At 49.0% G+C, this 16,531-nt stretch overlaps 1 protein-coding gene across 6 annotated transcripts in view; it reads left to right on the plus strand.

Annotated features, from left to right (window-relative positions):
- The window catches only part of SLC2A9 (solute carrier family 2 member 9), a 188,879-nt gene that overhangs the window by 17,665 nt on the left and 154,683 nt on the right, over positions 1 to 16,531 (plus strand). For 5 of the 6 annotated variants that reach the window (XM_034672126.1, XM_034672127.1, XM_034672128.1 and 2 more), the window contains exons 3-4: positions 1,830 to 1,954; positions 11,931 to 12,076. In XM_034672126.1, coding sequence (XP_034528017.1) covers positions 1,830 to 1,954; positions 11,931 to 12,076 — 271 coding nt within the window. The remainder of the gene's footprint in view (positions 1 to 1,829; positions 1,955 to 11,930; positions 12,077 to 16,531) is intronic. The other variant, XM_034672125.1, reaches the window with a different exon arrangement.

The following is a 16,531-nucleotide window of genomic DNA, read 5'->3' on the forward strand; positions in this document are numbered from 1 at the left end:
TGTTGCACTGAGCAGTCTTTGTACCATCATCACTGAGCTGCAAAAGTCATTAGCTTTGGGATTCTCCAAAAAGATGTAGGAAGGGGAAAAAGTTTAATGGAAAGCTTGAGATAAGTAAAAGCCAGTGTAAAGAGCCCTGGCCTGGAATTTAAGGGCTCTAACTCCCAAAAGTAATAACAAAGTCCCCTCTGAAGCCCCTAGCTTCTTGCAATTTACAAAATAATTAAATATTTGTTAATTCATTGAACCATTAGGGAAAAAATACCTGTGAGAAGCTATGATGTTTTTCTCCAGCTTCTTGACTCACTAGTTGTATGACCTAAAATAAATTTCCGATTTGTCTATATCCTGGTTAACTTATCTATAAAATAGGGACGATAAATTACCTACCTCATAGGATTATTTTGAGCAGCAAATGAGCTATTCGTGTAAGTGCTTAAAACAGGGTTTATCATATAGCAGGCGTTCAGTAAGTGTGAGCTGTTATGATCGTTCATAAGTGAGGAAAGGAAAACACAGAGCAATCAAGCACAAAGTCACCTAGCTCATAAAAGCTACAACTGGTGCAGGGACCCAGGTCTCCAGGCCCCCAAACAAGTCATACTTTTCAACCCTGAGGTCTTAGGGATACGTTCACAGACTAGTGAGAGTAGTCCTGGCACAGAGCAGCTAACAGTGATATTGCCATAGGAGTTTGGCTGACCGTGTTCAAGGGGATTAGTTCATTGTCACAGTTAGTGCTGTAGTTCATCGAATTGGAGATGTCATCACATACAAGAAGCATTGTTACGTGAACTGTAGAAAAGGAAGGGAGGGAGGGAGGGAGGGAGGGAAAAAGGAAGGAAGGGAGGGAGAGAGGAAGGGAGGGAGGGAGGAAGGAAGGAAGAGAGGGAAGAAGGGAGAAAAGGAGGGAAGGGATGGGCAGGGAAGGGAAGAAGGAAGGAAAGGAGAGAGGGAGAAGAGAAAACCTGCCAATTAAAGTTGTAGGATACTGTGCTGGTTATTAAGGTATTTTCTCTCAGCTCCAGACTTACCCTCAATGCTCTGCTCTGTGATACATAGAGTGGGACCTGCATGCCTCACCTGCCCTTTGACAAGAGGGACACTAGAGGAGGATGGACAAGGGGCTTGGTCCTTTTGGTCTGGTTGAATTTCCTATCAGTCCCAGAAGTGAGTTGGCAGTTGAGTCTAGTTCCCAGCTTATGTCTACTCCCCAGAACATGGTGCCCCTCAGAGTAGCAGCCCCAGTGGGCCAGTGCCCACCGTTGAAGTTAAGCCAGATGTCGAGAGTGCCTCTTCCAAGCCCCCAAAGTGTCAGCACCAAATGGGCAGCACCCCTCTTCAGAGGTCCCCCTTTGACATCTCAGTTCCCCAGTGTCTGCCTAACCAACTCACTATGTTAAATTCTCTCTGTTAAAAGCCCTAGAGTGGTTTCCATTTCCCTGCTTGAGCTCTGACTCATGGATTGTAAGACACACCTTGACTTCAGAAATGTTAAGTGAAGGTCTTAGAATTGATGAAACACAGTATCATCAGTAGTGTGTCAGGGAATTCATAGACCAAGACAGTGCCTTTGAAGGTGACCTAATCAGCCCTGGTGGTGAACCCAGAGGGAGGAAGTGCCTTGCTCAGGGTCACACAGCCAAAGGCGGCAGTGGGGGCTCCTGGGGCTCTGGTCCCTGTCCCTGACCCTTAGGCTAACGCTCTTTCTACTGTGCCTGAGTCTTGCTCTGCTGACCATTTTGAAGGGCCTGCCCCCTGCTCCTGGGATGGGAAGGTTGACGTCCTCATGGTGGGCCTCTTCACCAAATCACCCTTTCTTTTTCCAGGAAGTACACTCTGCTGGTCAACAATGGGTTTGCGATTTCTGCTGCATTGCTCATGGCCTGTTCTCTGCAGGCAGGAGCCTTGGAAATGCTCATCGTGGGACGCTTCATCATGGGCGTGGATGGAGGTAAGCCTTCACCAAAGCAGGGCAGGGCACGTTCCTCGGGGGGGGGGGTGGTTCGGAGTGTGAGTGGTGTTTGAAGCTGTCACATGACTGGACTCCTATTACTATTGAGTTGCCAGGGACCAAGGATGCAAAAAGTCTGCTTATAGGGGGCCGGTGTCATGAGATGGACCACTCACGAGGCTCTAGCATGCTAACTGAGAAACGCTAACTGGGAGAGATCCGAGTCAACTCCAGAGACCTGGATGGTCTTCAGTATGTCATGCCTTTTGCTTTGTCATCTTCACTATAAAATTCGTATTCCAAGGTTGTCTGTGGTTTCCAGAGGGTTTTTAATGAGGGTTGTTTTTCCTGTCTGGGCCTCTGACTTATTCATTCTTTCATGTATTTGCTGAACATTCATTTATGGGGCACCTGCTGTGCCCGGCGTTCTTCTCCATGTTGGGGACACAGCGGTGAATGAAATTCCCTGGTCCCTACTAGGCCCTGCAGCTTACATTTTAGCGGGTGGACAGATATGTAACTGCATACATGAGGTAGGGAGTGGCAAGCCCTAGGAGAAAAATGAAGCAGGACAGGAGGATAGTGGGGGTTATTTTAGATAGGCCAGCCAGGGAGGATCGCTCAGGGGAGGAAACATATGAGCAGAGACCGAAATGAACCAAGAGTGAGAACCAAGTGAATATCAGGGGAGTTGGGTTCTTGACCAAGAGGAGAGTGCAATGGCCCTGAGGTGGAGTCGTGCTTGGCACATTAAAGGGAGAGTGAGCAGGCCAGCATGGCCGGAGCTTGGTGAGCTGGGGGAGAGTGGTTGCAGGTGACATTGAAGAGGGGCCGGTCACATCTTGTAGGGCCTTGTAGGATTTGTGTCAAGGGCGATGGGAAGTCAGAGGAGGGTTGAGAGGACTGTGACATGAGCTGGTTTGGTGTTTCAGTAAGATTCCTCCTGCTTCTGTGTAGAGCAGAGTGTAAAGGAGGGCAGGGGTGGATCAGGGAGCCAGTTGTCCAGGGGAGAGAGCCACGGTGGGGCCAGATGGTGGCCAGGAGGCAGCGAGGTGCAGCTGGCTGCTGGCTGTGGGGTATGAGAGAACAGGAGCCTCAAAATATACTGTTAAAACCAGCCAACCACCCAACCACCTTGCTTTCTTTCTAAATATTGCCAAGTCTGTAAGGCATTACTTGTAGGCATTTGTGAAAAGATTACAAGCTTTTGGATTCGAAATCCCTGCCTTTGTGTCAGATCTCTGCTGCTTGCCAATTACTGACTTCTGGCAAGTTGCTTAATGGCTCTGAACCTCAGTTTCCCCATTTGTAAAATGGAAGTAACAATACCTACTTTGCAGGGCTGTCATAAGGCTGACATGATGCCATATATATATACACACATATGTATATACAGCTATATACACACATATACATATGTATATATGTGTGCATGTATATATAAAATCTGCCAAATGCTGTTGGAAACTCTGAGCTCGCTAAAAGCTAATTCCCTTCCTTGGTGATGCTCGCACACTGCGGACACCAGGCTTTGGGAGTGAGCTGAGCAACAAGTATACATCAGGGAGAGGTGAGCAGGAGAGTGAGGGCCTGAGGAAGTTCAGGGGAGAAGACTTCCTGTCCCTTCCCTGCTCTGCTGGCGGGAAATATTCAGGATTAGTAATAACCAGACTCAGGGTGAAATTACTTCTCTGTCTTGGTATTCAAGTAGAAAGGAGTTGGCTATAGAAAATGTTAATTGGTAAGAATAATCCCTGGAGTTTATGTAGTGCTTTACAATTAACCAGCCCTGGTCATGGTTTCTTCTGCTCTGATCTCCTGCTGATGCTGAAGGACTGTTATTTTGTCATTTTACATCAAGAACACTGAGGCTCAGAGACATGACAGTATAGTGGTTAAGGCTGAGGGCTGTGCATTCACACTGACTGGGTTTTCCCACTCGCCTAGCTTAATTTCATTACTTTGTATCAGTCAGATTTTGCTACATTAAAAAAAAAAAAAAGGCAACCAGAAAGGTAATGGCTTCAAGCAATCACCTTTTTGCTGAGCTTAGAATTCTGTGGGCTGGAGGGCAGTTCTAATGTGGGCTAGCTCTGCGGCTGTCCGCTGGGCTCTCTCCCATGCCGTGGTGGGCTGCACACCAGTCAGCAGCGGGGTGACTTCAGATGGTTTCACTCACCTGTTTGGTTGTTGGCAGCTGGGTTGGTCTCGGGATCCCGGCAGGGCCAACTCCTCTCGCCTCCACATCGTCTCTCTGCCTGCTGTAGAGAGGCCTGGTCTTCCCACGGGTTTCTCAGAGTGCCAAAGAGTGGTACCAGGGGCAGGACCCCACATGCAAGCACCTGTCGAGTCACTGCTCGTGGCACGTTTGTCAGTGCCCCATTGGCTAAGCCAACTCCCATGGCCAGGGACACCATCAGTGTCAGAGGGACGTAAGCCCCCAGGGCTGCAAACTCAAGGGGTGTGAACCAGCAGGGCCACACAGCAGCATTCTGCGTCACTGTCCTAGCCTTTTTCCCAGACCAGCAAAGGGGCTCAATCAAAAGGCCCCCCTGTGATGGTATGCAGAAATTAACTGATGGGCCGCTAGTGTGAAGCACTTAGTACATTCCAGGCCTATGGTGCCTTCCCCCATCGCCGGGAATGGGGACAGGATCCTTGCGATTCTTGGTGCTGTTCTTTTTTTCTCAGCTAATAAGGTACAGATCCCGGGTGTGGACCAAGATGCCTGGTTTCAGAGGCCCTGCCTGCTCAGGACAAAGGCTAGGTGAGATGTGGCATGAAAGGCCTTTCCCAGTAGAGGCCCTGGAGGGTCTCCCTTTCCGGCAGGTTTACGTTTTATCCATTAGCCTTTCTAGTCATCTTGCCTCTCCAGCTCTTCCACGGGAGGCGACACTTGCGCATAACTAGTTTCTCTCCGAGTTTCCTTAATTAAAAATAAGCTGCACTTGAAGAGAGAGGCCATTTTTACAAAGCCCCATATTCAAGTCAAATGTCTGTTAGACCCCTTTTCTGATGAGTTTTCCAAAAAGAAATAGGAAAAAAAAAAAAAAGTTAGAACAAAAGAGGGGAGAAAAAAACAGACTCTCTGACTTCTAGAGCATAGCCTATTGGAGGCGGGCCAAGACATGGAGGCTTCATGTCATTTATTCTCATCAGACCCTCCTGAGGCAGAGACGGGGCCTTGAAGGCATTTAAAGGAAGGCAGTTGGTCAGAAAGAAGGGAACATTGCTGGCCAGGAAATGAATTGGCTGTCCTCCTTGTAATAAATAATTTAAAGCCAAGTGATAAGCCCTGGAGGGTTTTCAGAAGGCTGTGCTGCTCAAGCCAGGTTTGTGGGCAGGATTTGCAACCACAGTAGAAACCCCGGACACCTTCCCCAAGTGTCCTTTCTCTAAAAAGCTTGGCAAAAAAAGAAACGGATTTTTACATTGACACAAACTTGATGCAGCTTGGTGTTGGAGGCAGACTCCGTGCGGATGGTCAGGGCGAAGTGGTCCAGGGTGTTTCGTGTTTGTGGGAGATTACGTTGGACGGGCTCCTGCCCAGCTGTCCCAGTAGCGCCCTCACTCCCAGGGGTCCAAGCCCATGTCCGCTGCATTAGGAGCTCTCTGGTGGACGCGCTCTTCCACCACAGTAGGCGGTCTCTGCTGGACACACTGGAGCAGCAGCTTTTAGAGAAGCATATGACATGCAAAGAACATGAAATCAGGGTCAAGGATGTGATTTTAAGTTCTGGCTCTACCAGTGACTTACCAGGCGACCATGGAATGATCATTTCACCTCTCTGGGCCAGTAACGTCATCTAGAAAGTAAGGAGGATTGGACTCAGGGAGCTGAGGTTGCTACCAGCCTGAAAAATCTGCTTTGGCTCCCTTTTGTACTCACCTTAGAGCTACTATCTTGAATGTTCTCTTAGAAGCTTCTGGAGCTCACATGCCACACATAGCTGTATTGTTCACTCATTAAACAACATCACAGAATAGGAGGTGGTGAAATAAGAGTATAGGGCAGAAACACTGGCCCTCTTGTCTGGTGGGGTCAGCTCATGTGTACCAAGCCCCAAGACCTACCCAGTGATGTCCCAGAACAGGCTCCCATCAAGGCTGTGGGCTGCTCTTAAAAGCAAATTATTTATCATTATTCTGCCTACTGGCCCAAAGATGTCCACATCCTCATCCCTGGAACCAGCAAATATGAGGTGATGTGACAAGAGGACTTTGTAGATGTGATGAAGTTAAGGACCGTGAGACAGGGCGCTTACCCCGGATTACCCAGGTGGGTCCCATAAGATCACAGGGGTCCTGATACGTGAAAGAGGAAGGAGGAGTCCGAGCCAGAGAAGGGAGACGGGAGGGTAAGAGCAGAGGCTGCAGGGATGCAGCAGCAGGGAGGGCCCACAAGCCAAGGGGGACGGGCGCCTCTGGAGTCTGGGAAAGGCCGGGAAGCCGACTTTCCCCTAGAGCCTCCAGAATGATTGCAGCCCTGCCGTCACTTTGATTTTAGCCCAAGTCCCATTTTACACTGTGACCCCCGCCCCCCGCAGAACCATGTGATAATAAATTTGTGGTGTTTTCCATCACTAAGTTTGTGGCGATTTGTTACAGCAGCAGTAGAGCACTAGTAAAAACACTAATCATATTTTTAATATGATTTGAGTCAAATTTTAACATGACAAACAGCATGTGAGGTGTTCAGAAGGATGGATTCAGTCCCAGCCCTGCTGCTTACTGGCTGGGTGACCTCAGACAGATTTCTTTACCCCTCCGAGCCTCCGTTTCCTCACAAGTACAGTACAGATAACAACAAAGCTACCTGACAATGTTCAGGTACTGTATAGGGGTGTGTGTGTCTCTGTGTGTGTCTATGTCTCTGTGTGTGCATGTGTGTTTCTGCATGTGTGCGTGTCTTTGTGCGTCTGAGTTTGTGTGTCTGTGTATGTGTGTATACATCTGTGTATGTATGTGTCTGAGTGTTTGTGTGTGTGTGTCTGAGTCTGTGTGTATATATGATTGTATGTGTGTGTCTGAATGTCTGTGTCTATGTGTACATGTGTGTGTGTGTGAAGAGAAAACAGAAAAAAATCAAAATACACGACTAAAATAGCATATAAATCAGGAAGGCAGTAAGTGAAGTTGGTGTGTGTTAAATTCTTTGTGTTGTCTGGGAAACACTAAAAGTACTAATTTATATTAGATTTCACTAAAACATAGATTCATGAAATGATCTCTAGAGCAATTATTAAAAGAAGAGAAAATATACACTGGAATATTACTCAGCCATCAACAAGAATGAAATCTTGCCTTTTGCTGTGACACGGATGGAGCTAGAGAATATAATGTTAAGCAAAATAAGTTAGAGAAAGACAGATACCACATGATTCCACTCATATGTGGAATTTGAGAAATAAACAAGCAAAGGAAAAAAGAGAGAGACCAAGAAACAGACTCTTAACTCTAGAGAACAAACTGATGTTACCAGAGGGGAGGTGGGAGGGCATGAAATAGGGGCTGGGACTAAGGAGGGCACTGTCGTGATGAGCACTGGGTGTTGTATGTAAGTGATGAATCACTGTATGGTACACCTGAAACTAATGTCGCACTGTGTGTTAACTACGCTGGAATTAAAATAAAATAAAATAAAATAAAATAAAATAAAATAAAATAAAATAAAATAAAATCTCATTAGTAATTAAGGAAATGCAAATTAAAACCACAATTGATAAAAATTAAAAAGACCAATAACGCCAAATATTGGCAAAAAAGTGGAGGAAAGTGTATTTCATACCTCTCTCATCAAGATGTAAATTGGTATGATAATTTGGGGAAATTGGCTTTACTAAAACTGAACAAATGTATCTTATGGTTGCAATATCTATATAAACTTGCTTACGTGTGCGCCGAAAGACTTGTGTAAGAATGTTTATGGGGCACTGTTAGTGTTAATCCTAAGCTGGAAAATACCGGAGTGTCCGCCAACAGGGAGACAGTGAAGCGTGATATACTCCTACACTGGAATATTAGCCCACAGTAAGAACACATTACAGTTACGTGCTACAGCGTGGAGGCATTTCCCATCCATGAGAAGCACAGAGATGAGAGATGAGAGAAACCCATCGCCTGTGATTCCGCACACGGAGCTGTGGTGATAGCAGTCAGGCTGGCGGTGACCTCTGGGGAGAAGGGGGAGCGTGAGCATTCTGAGGAAGCACAGGCTGGGGGGGCCTCTGGGGGGCTGGTGGTGTAGGTCATTCTGGACCTGGGTGAAGGTTGCACAGGTGTGTGCATTTTGTGATGATTTCCCCAGACTGCATTGTGCAATTGGAAGATGTGTGTCATATTTTCATTTTCAGTAAAATGCTTTGGACTGGACTCAAATTTTTCTGCACCCCAGTAGGAAAATGCACATTTCCCGTTGTCCCTAAAGTATTTCCTTCAGCATCTCTGATTTCCCTAGAGAATATTTACTGAGGTGCCTTTTGCTTTTCAAGAGCTAAGAGCTGCCACTCACTTTGGACTCCAGGAGGAATGGGGAAGCTAAGCTAGCTCCGTGTGAGGGAGTGTCGCCCGACTGCTCCTCGCACACCATCAGGCCATGCTCTCTGAGGAAGGGGAAGGCCTTCTGGAAGTTGTAGCAGGCTCAGGACACTGGAACTGTTGTCGATGTTTTAGCTAAGAGCCAGAGGCTCGCTGCCCTCTGCTTGCTGCTTGGAGTCTGTGTCCCTGTTCAGCTGGTCACCAGGGCCTCCCCCCATGGACCACACTTGTAACTAAGGACCAGCCCGCCGGGGGTCCCAACCACTGGTGCCCCGCTGCTCGGCATTTCTGCAGCCTGGATTAAATAAATAACAGTAGAGCGACAGTGGCGTGGGGACCCATTCAGTACGTGTCGATCAAGCACCTGTCCTGGGCTGGGACTGCGCTCTCATGAAACGTCATTGTGGTTTCAGGTGGGGAAACAGATGGTAAAGTAAGTACCAAACAGGGTACTTTGAGGAAGTGCTAAGTGCTGGGAGGAGCTAGGACTGGATGCAGAACAGCACTGGGAAGGGGCCGATCACAGAAGGTGGTCAGGGACGGCCTGAGTGAGGAGGTGTGCTGGTGTCCTGGTGCTGCTGGAACAGAGTGCCACAAATGGGGGTACCTCAAATGACAGAAGTGATGCTGTCAGAGTTCTGAGGCCAGAAGTCCAAAACCGGAGGGAGAAGCAGCTCTGTGCTCTGCCCTCCCGGCATTGGGCATCTGCCAGCAACCCTTGACCTTCCCTGGCTTGTGGCAACATCACTCCAGTCTCTGTCCTCACCTTCACATGGCCTCCTTCTCTGTGTCTTCACATGGCCTCTTAGGAGGACCCCAGTCACTGGACTTAGGGCCCACCCTCATCCAGGATGACCTCACGTTAACTTGATTACCTCTGCAGAGAACTTCCAAACGAAGTCACGATCAAGGGGGTGGTAAGACAGGAAGCGTATCGGGGGTCAGCTTAGAAGGTTCTGACAATCAGGGTTCCAGATAAAGAGAGCAACAAAGGCCAATATCCCACAGTCAGTATGCACCCAGAGGGTTCAGTAGACCCCAAGGCTGGGGCCCCTGGGGAGGAAGAGGAGCAGGAGATGGGGGTCCTAGGTCGAGAGAGGCCACTCAGGCGTGTGGGATGCCTGGTAGCACCACGGGCCTCAGATGACCTACCCCCTGGTTTGCCCGGGACTCAGGGTGTTTTTTCCTGTCACACAGGACTTCCGTTGCTAAAACCAGGACAGTCCCCAGCAAACTTGGGGGTGTTGGCTTTCATGTAGACCACCTCCTCATTCACCCACGGTTTAGGTACAGCTTCTCATGGTGCCACATCATTTCGCGACAGTCCGGTAAGAACAGTCACCATTTATTGATAGCCTGCTGTATGCCGGGCACTCTGCTAAGCATTTCACACACATTCCGTGTGCACCCGGCTCCTCTACGAAGGAAGTATTATGACGGTCCCACGTGTGGCCCTGGGCCCTTCACTGCCACCATGCCGCCTCTGGGCCACCAGCTCTAGCATTTCTCATTCGTTTTTTGAGAGATGATTGGCGCCAGTGGGCTCCAGGAGCACCAGAGAAAGGAAGCTGTTTTGTAAGTGCCTGTCAAGTGACCACCTGGGAGGCAGGAGCCTTACGTGGTAACGGCCTTCCCACTGCACCAGAAATAGATAGCAATTACTACCCTAATTCTATAGATGAGGAAGCTGAGACTGGGAGAGGCTAATTGACTTGATCAAGGTCATCTTGTGAGGAAGCAAGGGCTCTGGGCTTGAATCCTCCTACGTCTCTCCCTCTGTTGCACTGTCCCTTATGCAGCAAGGGGCCAAGCTGGTCCGTGGCCAGCCAGTTTTTCCACGAGGCCAGCTGCTCTCAGTGTGTGTGTTCTGGATAAAAATTCACATATCCTCTGGCTTATGTTGTGACTTTGCAGCTAATTCCTGTTTCTTTGTACCTTAAGCGTCTTTGCCTTTCTGGTGAGCCAGGAAAAGTTATTCTGGGCTGAGAGGCAGTGAATGAGATCCTCAGCTTATTAACTGGGCCACGTATTCCCTTTACTCTGGGCCTTTTTTTTTTTTTTTTTTTTTTTTTTTTTAAGGAAGAGCCTCCCTGATGGCTAGCAACTGGGATGAATTCAGCTTCCCTGGAAGCACATGGATTGGTACCTAAAGTGTGTCAGGAACTGTGCTAGAGGCATCAGGAGGCCAGGGCACGAAAGGAAATGTTTGATGCTTTCACGGTCCGGTGGAAAATTAGACAGTAAGAATTCTTGCTGCGGGCACTGCTTTGCAGAGTGCTGCATGATGCGTGAAGCACCTGGCAGACCCGGTCTCACGCTCCCAGCAGTCCTATGAAGTTAGGCTCAGTTCTCATTCCCATCTGTGGAGAGGGAAACTGAGGCTGAGAGATGCTAACTCCCCACCCAAGGCCTCACTGGGATTCTGCCTGGGAGGCCGTGTGGCTCCAGAATGCATTGTCTGTGCTCCCAACACGCCGTGACTCAGCCTGGGACAAGCGCATTTGTAGACATTGGTAGGCCTGTAAAGGGCTTTGAGAATAGCCCTGCCCAGCTGCAGGTGGAAAACTTCCCTGAAACCGACGAGCACTCGATAAAATGCTGTAAAATGGGTAATACAATATCTGCCCGACCTGAGTGCCATGATTTACATAAAGAGGCACTGCTAGCTAGTGGGAAAAGTTCAAGTTCTAGAATCAGAGACCTGATCTATTGGGCAAAATAATCTCTTTGGGCATCTCTGGATGTCACTTGGTGATTTGGGAAAGTTACTCCATTTGTACCTCACCTTCCTCCTGTTTAGAATAAGGATAATAATAGTACATTTACTTCAGTGGGTTATTAGAAAAATATATACTATATGTAAGAGATAAGAAGGATCCCTGCTACTTGGTAAGCACTAGGTATGTTGACTGTTAACACCACCAATACCATGCAGTGACACCACTTCCACCATCACCTTCACCTCCACCACCATCACCCCCACCATCACCACCAGCATCATGACACCATCACCATCACGTTCACCTTCATCACCATAACCACCACCACTACCACCGTCACCACAACCACCCCCACCATCACCACCACCTTCACCTCTCTCACTACAACTACCACCATCACCACCACCACCATCACCTCCATCACCAACTTCACCTCCGTCACCACAGCCACCACCACCACCATCATCATCCATTTCCCCTTCTGTGAAATCTACCTCCCGGCCATACCCCATGGATGAAATGATACAGGGCGTGTGAAAGCATTGGCAGTCTGTGCAGAATGCTGGGAGGGTGTTGTGGCTACGCTGCCGTTCTTGAGAGGGCACAGCAGAGGGAAGGGCTCTGACCAGTCTTCCTTGAGGACGACAGCCCTCTCACTGCCCAGAGTGCTCCCCCCTCGAGAAGACCGCCCTCTCATGGCTGCCATGCTTCCTTCACAGGCATCGCCCTCAGCGCGCTCCCCATGTACCTGAACGAGATCTCGCCCAAGGAGATCCGCGGCTCTCTGGGGCAGGTGACCGCCATCTTCATCTGCATTGGTGTGTTCGCCGGGCAGGTGCTGGGCCTGCCTGAGCTGCTGGGAAAGGTACGTGTGGCTCGCTGGCCCACCTTGACCCTTCTCATTCCATGCCGTCCTCTCAGCCCCCCATGTCCCTTCCAGGACCAAGGGTAGTCGGAGGTGAGCCCTGCCTCCAAAGGCTTGTCCCTGTGTCTTGGAATTCCTGAGCATTCAGGCCTTTCACTTATTATTGGAGGACAGTTGCTGAGTTCCTTCAATTGTGTTTGCTTTTTTGGTTTCTTTTAGAACGTAAAGAATACATAACAAATTCAAACCTTATAGAATGTTCAATCCGCCCACCCAATTAACTATTGCAGCAGCTCTATTTGTATTTATTGAGGCTTTCTTCTTTGCTTATACAAACCTATATAAACATATATAGTTTTTTTATTTCTTTTTTAAAGGAACCGTGCCATGCACATTGTTCTGCAGCTTGCTGTTTTCATTTACTATAGCTGGGGCATCTTTCCAAGATGTTTTGCCTTGTTCTACCTCTTTCTTTCCTACATAAATATGTGGTTGTACAGTCTTCTGTTTTGGGCAGTAGGAGAGCCTGACTTTGCATCCCAGTTCAACAGTTGACTTGCTGTGTGGCCTTGGCAAGGAGGAAAGCCTCACCCAGGTTGGGGTGGGGAGAGTGGGATCAAGGAAGGCTTCCCAGAAGAGGTGGCCTCTAGATGGAGCCGTGTGGCTGAGCAGGAGTTAGGCAGGTGACAATGGGGTTTGGAGAGAAGACATTGCAGAGAGAGGGGTAATGGAAGAAAAGGCCTGTGATGAGGACTGGCCCTGACAGCATTCAAGTACCTTGAGGGCCGAGAGGAAAGCCTGTGTGGGGAGTGTGAGAGGTGAGGTGCCTGTTCACTGAGCCCCAGTAGACTTCGTCCTGGGGCACTAGGGAGCCCAGTGGCACTTGCAGGGGAGTGACATGGCCAGGTCCAAGTTAGAAGGTGGCTCTGGGGATGGGGGCGGCGTGGACTGGGGTGGGAAGAGTGGGAAGGGAGAGGAGGACCCGGCAGAGACTGGAGAGAAGGACGGAGGTGGTGGCCCTGGAGAGAGGGGAGGGGATGGAGTCCACAGACTTGCTGCCTCCGTGTCCCACCAGGACGAGGGAAGAAGAACATGATCTTCCCACGTACACTGGAAGATTGGAGGGAGGAAACAGATGGACCACTGGTGATGGTGGGATGTCCACTGCCCCCCACGGTCTGGCGCTTGGGCAGAGCACAGCTGGCAGACCTGTGAGCTGCACCCCTGCAGGGCGAAGCGGCAGTAGGAACAGACGTGACAACACACACATCACATGGTGCTAACTTTTTATGCCATCCAAACCCTCACAGCGACTTTGTGAGCAGCTCACCTCTGCAGCTCTGGACATGGAAGCGGAGAGAGGTGAGGTAGGCAATGTCTTACACAGCTAAGAACAGGACACGCTGGGCTCCCTGGGAGTGTGAGCAGGATTCTGACACTGATTCTGATGTGTTGGTTCTTTCCTCACATCAAGCAGTTCTCCCCACCAGCCAGGTGTCCTGCAATTCAGCTCAATTCTGACACCATCTACCTGGACATGGCGTCGGACCCCTCGGGGTCAGGGCTCCATCCCATGAGACTGTCCCCACTTCAGATGCCAATTGCAAGTCCAGGTTGTCACCTGCGCTTCTGACCGACTGGCTGTAAATCAGTGGTTCCAACGACCTCCTCCTTGGGTTCGGGTAACTGGTTAATGCAGGTCACAGGACACAGGGAACCAATCTACTTATGAGATTACAGGTTTATCATAAAAGGATAGGACTCAGAAGAGCCAGATGAAAGACACACATGGGGAAAGGCATGCGGAGGGCATGGAGCTTCCCTGCCTTCTGCCGAGCATCATTCTCCCAGAATCTTCCAAGGTCATCAACATGGAAACTCTCCGAACCCTGTCATTTGCAGGGGGTGGGGTGTTGTGGAGGCTTCATTACAAAGGCAGGGTTGTTTAGATCATTGGCTGTTGAGGACTGAACTCAATCTCCAGCCTTTCCCCTCCCTGGAGGTTTCAGGTCATGTGGTTGGCTCCACTGGCACTCAGCCCCCATCCTTAGGTTCTTTCTTAAAGTCTCTTCATTAACATAAACTCAAGTGTGGCTTAAAGGGGTTTTTATGAAAATCAAGACACCTTTATTCCTCTTACCACTTAGGAAATACCAAGGGTTTTAGGAGCTCTGTGCCAGAAATGAGGAAGACCAAATATATGTTTCTTTTTATATCACAGTAAGACAGTGAGAGCTTAGGTGGGGAGAGAGTACTGGGCGCCTTTGTGCCTATGCCTTACTGACCCTGCAGCCAGCTCCTGCCCCCTTCAGAGAGGGTTTTATAAGCTGAGGAATCAAGCATGACAAGATAATGGGAGCTGATGGCATTTATCACTTAAAAATATTTTTGAGTGTTTGCCAACACTTTTGATTGTGTTAAAATAGGCATAAGATTTAGCATGTTAACCATTTTGCAGCGTACGGTTCCCTAGCGCTGCGTATGACTTCTTATACGTCACCTGGTCCAGGTCACTGCAGAAGCATCTGCTTCTCATCTTTCATTATCAACCCTTTTGGGTCATTATGGCCACGGTTTTGTTTTTCTCTTTTGCAAAAACAAAAACAACTCACACTTTACGTTTGTGGTTGTCACATGCGTGGCGATTTCTGTAAGTAACGCGAGCATGGTGGAAACAGTCTCCTTACCAAAGTGAGATCCCACATTAAGGAGACTCTTTTGCTTTTTGTTTTTAAAATACTTTGAAATTCTAGAAGTCAACGTTATGTGTGTGACAAAAATAAAAACGATGTAACAATGACAGCCTCTGTCCCTTAAATGTAAAAATGTGTTTTGAAGTCAACAAACAGGACTGTTGTCCTTCCAGAGTAAAAAAAGTAATAATCTGCCCCCATAGAGAATAAGCTTTTCTCTTTCAAGGTAAGTTCCAACTCCTTGTCACACTCCTGTCTTGTAAGTCAGTGTCAGGGCCTTTCTGCCACTGGGAGCCTGTCTTAGCTCAGGCTGCTTGTAACAAATACCACAGGCCGGGCAGCTTATAAACAAGACAGTTTGTACCCTTCACGGTTCTGGAGGCGGGAAGTCTGAGATCAGGGGCCAGATCTGGAGAGGGCTCACTTCCTGCCTTGTGGGCTGCCGCCTTCTCACTGCGTCCTCAAATGGAGAGAGATCCTCTTTTTCAGGTCTTTTCAGATAAAGGCATTCATCCTATTCATGGGGGCTCTGCCCTCATGACCTGAACATCTACCCCCCAGGGGCTGTACGTCCTAACATCACCACCTTGAGGTTAGGTTTCAACGTGAATTTTGGGGCCGGGGGATACAAAACATTCCATCTGTAATAGGTCCCTCGGTCTTTCTTAAACCTCTGCTTTGTCTCTTCATTTACTCTCTCCTTAACTCATTCGGCACACTCTTGAATGATGAGCTGGTTGCTGGATCTGCAGCTTCAGGCATGAACACGAACCAGGTATATGCTGACGTTTATGACGCTCATGGTCTGCAGGGACCGTGTGACCCTGAGCAGGTCACCACCTCCGTGAGCCAGAGTCCTTCTTGGTAGCAGGCATGCTTGCAGGGCCCGAGTCCCCAGGCTCCACTCCAGCATGACTTTCCCTGGGGAGCATCTCTGGCAAACAGTGACGCTGTTGATCATGTCCCCGGAACAGACCCCTTCGCAGGTACCTGTCCCATGCTGTCGTTTCTCTTTCCTTCTGCATCTTTTCCCTCTGGTGGATCCTGTCGTACCGATGTGTGTGTACACAAAATCCAGAGGCTGCAAGTTTATTCCCTCGTTCAGCAAATATTTAGAAAGCTGCTCTGTGCCCTGTGTTGGGCTGGTTGCTGGTGGCCGTGCACAGAGGGACCAGATTAGTCCTTGCCCTTGGGGAGTTCAGGAAAGACAAGTAACCAAGGATCACCAGCATGATGGGGGTAAGGTAGGGCACTGCTCTAGAGCAGGGTGCCAGGAATGGTTGGTTTTCCTGTAGAAATGACATTGAAACTCCTGCCTTGGGGATTAGTAGGATTTACCCAGGCCAGGCTGATGGACGGATAGAGAGGCAGAGGTGGGAAGGTGTTCCAGGCAGAGGAGACAGTCTAAGGGAAGGCCCTGTCATTGATCCAGAGGCAGAAGCCGCATGGGGACTGGGCATTGAGAGGGAGAGTAGGCGGGCACTGGAAAGGTAAGTAGGGGCCATGTCCCGAGGAGCAGGAGGCCCACATATTGTGAGTTACAGTGAAGGGTGGGCAAGATGAGCGGGTTCAGTGGGCTTGTGGCTACTGGGGGACATGTCCTGTCTACTGAGAGCAGCTGCTGCTGTTTCCATGACAGGCACTGGGCTACAGCTGATAGATTTTCTGATTTTCAAGAGAAGTTAGAATCTAGGTATCTATGTCATATTTCTTAATTTTTAAATATTAGAAAGTTGACCTAAAAACAAAACAAAGGGGGGGG

The sequence above is a fragment of the Ailuropoda melanoleuca genome, chromosome 11, assembly GCF_002007445.2.
Source record: "Ailuropoda melanoleuca isolate Jingjing chromosome 11, ASM200744v2, whole genome shotgun sequence".
In the NCBI taxonomy this organism is placed as follows: domain Eukaryota; kingdom Metazoa; phylum Chordata; class Mammalia; order Carnivora; family Ursidae; genus Ailuropoda; species Ailuropoda melanoleuca.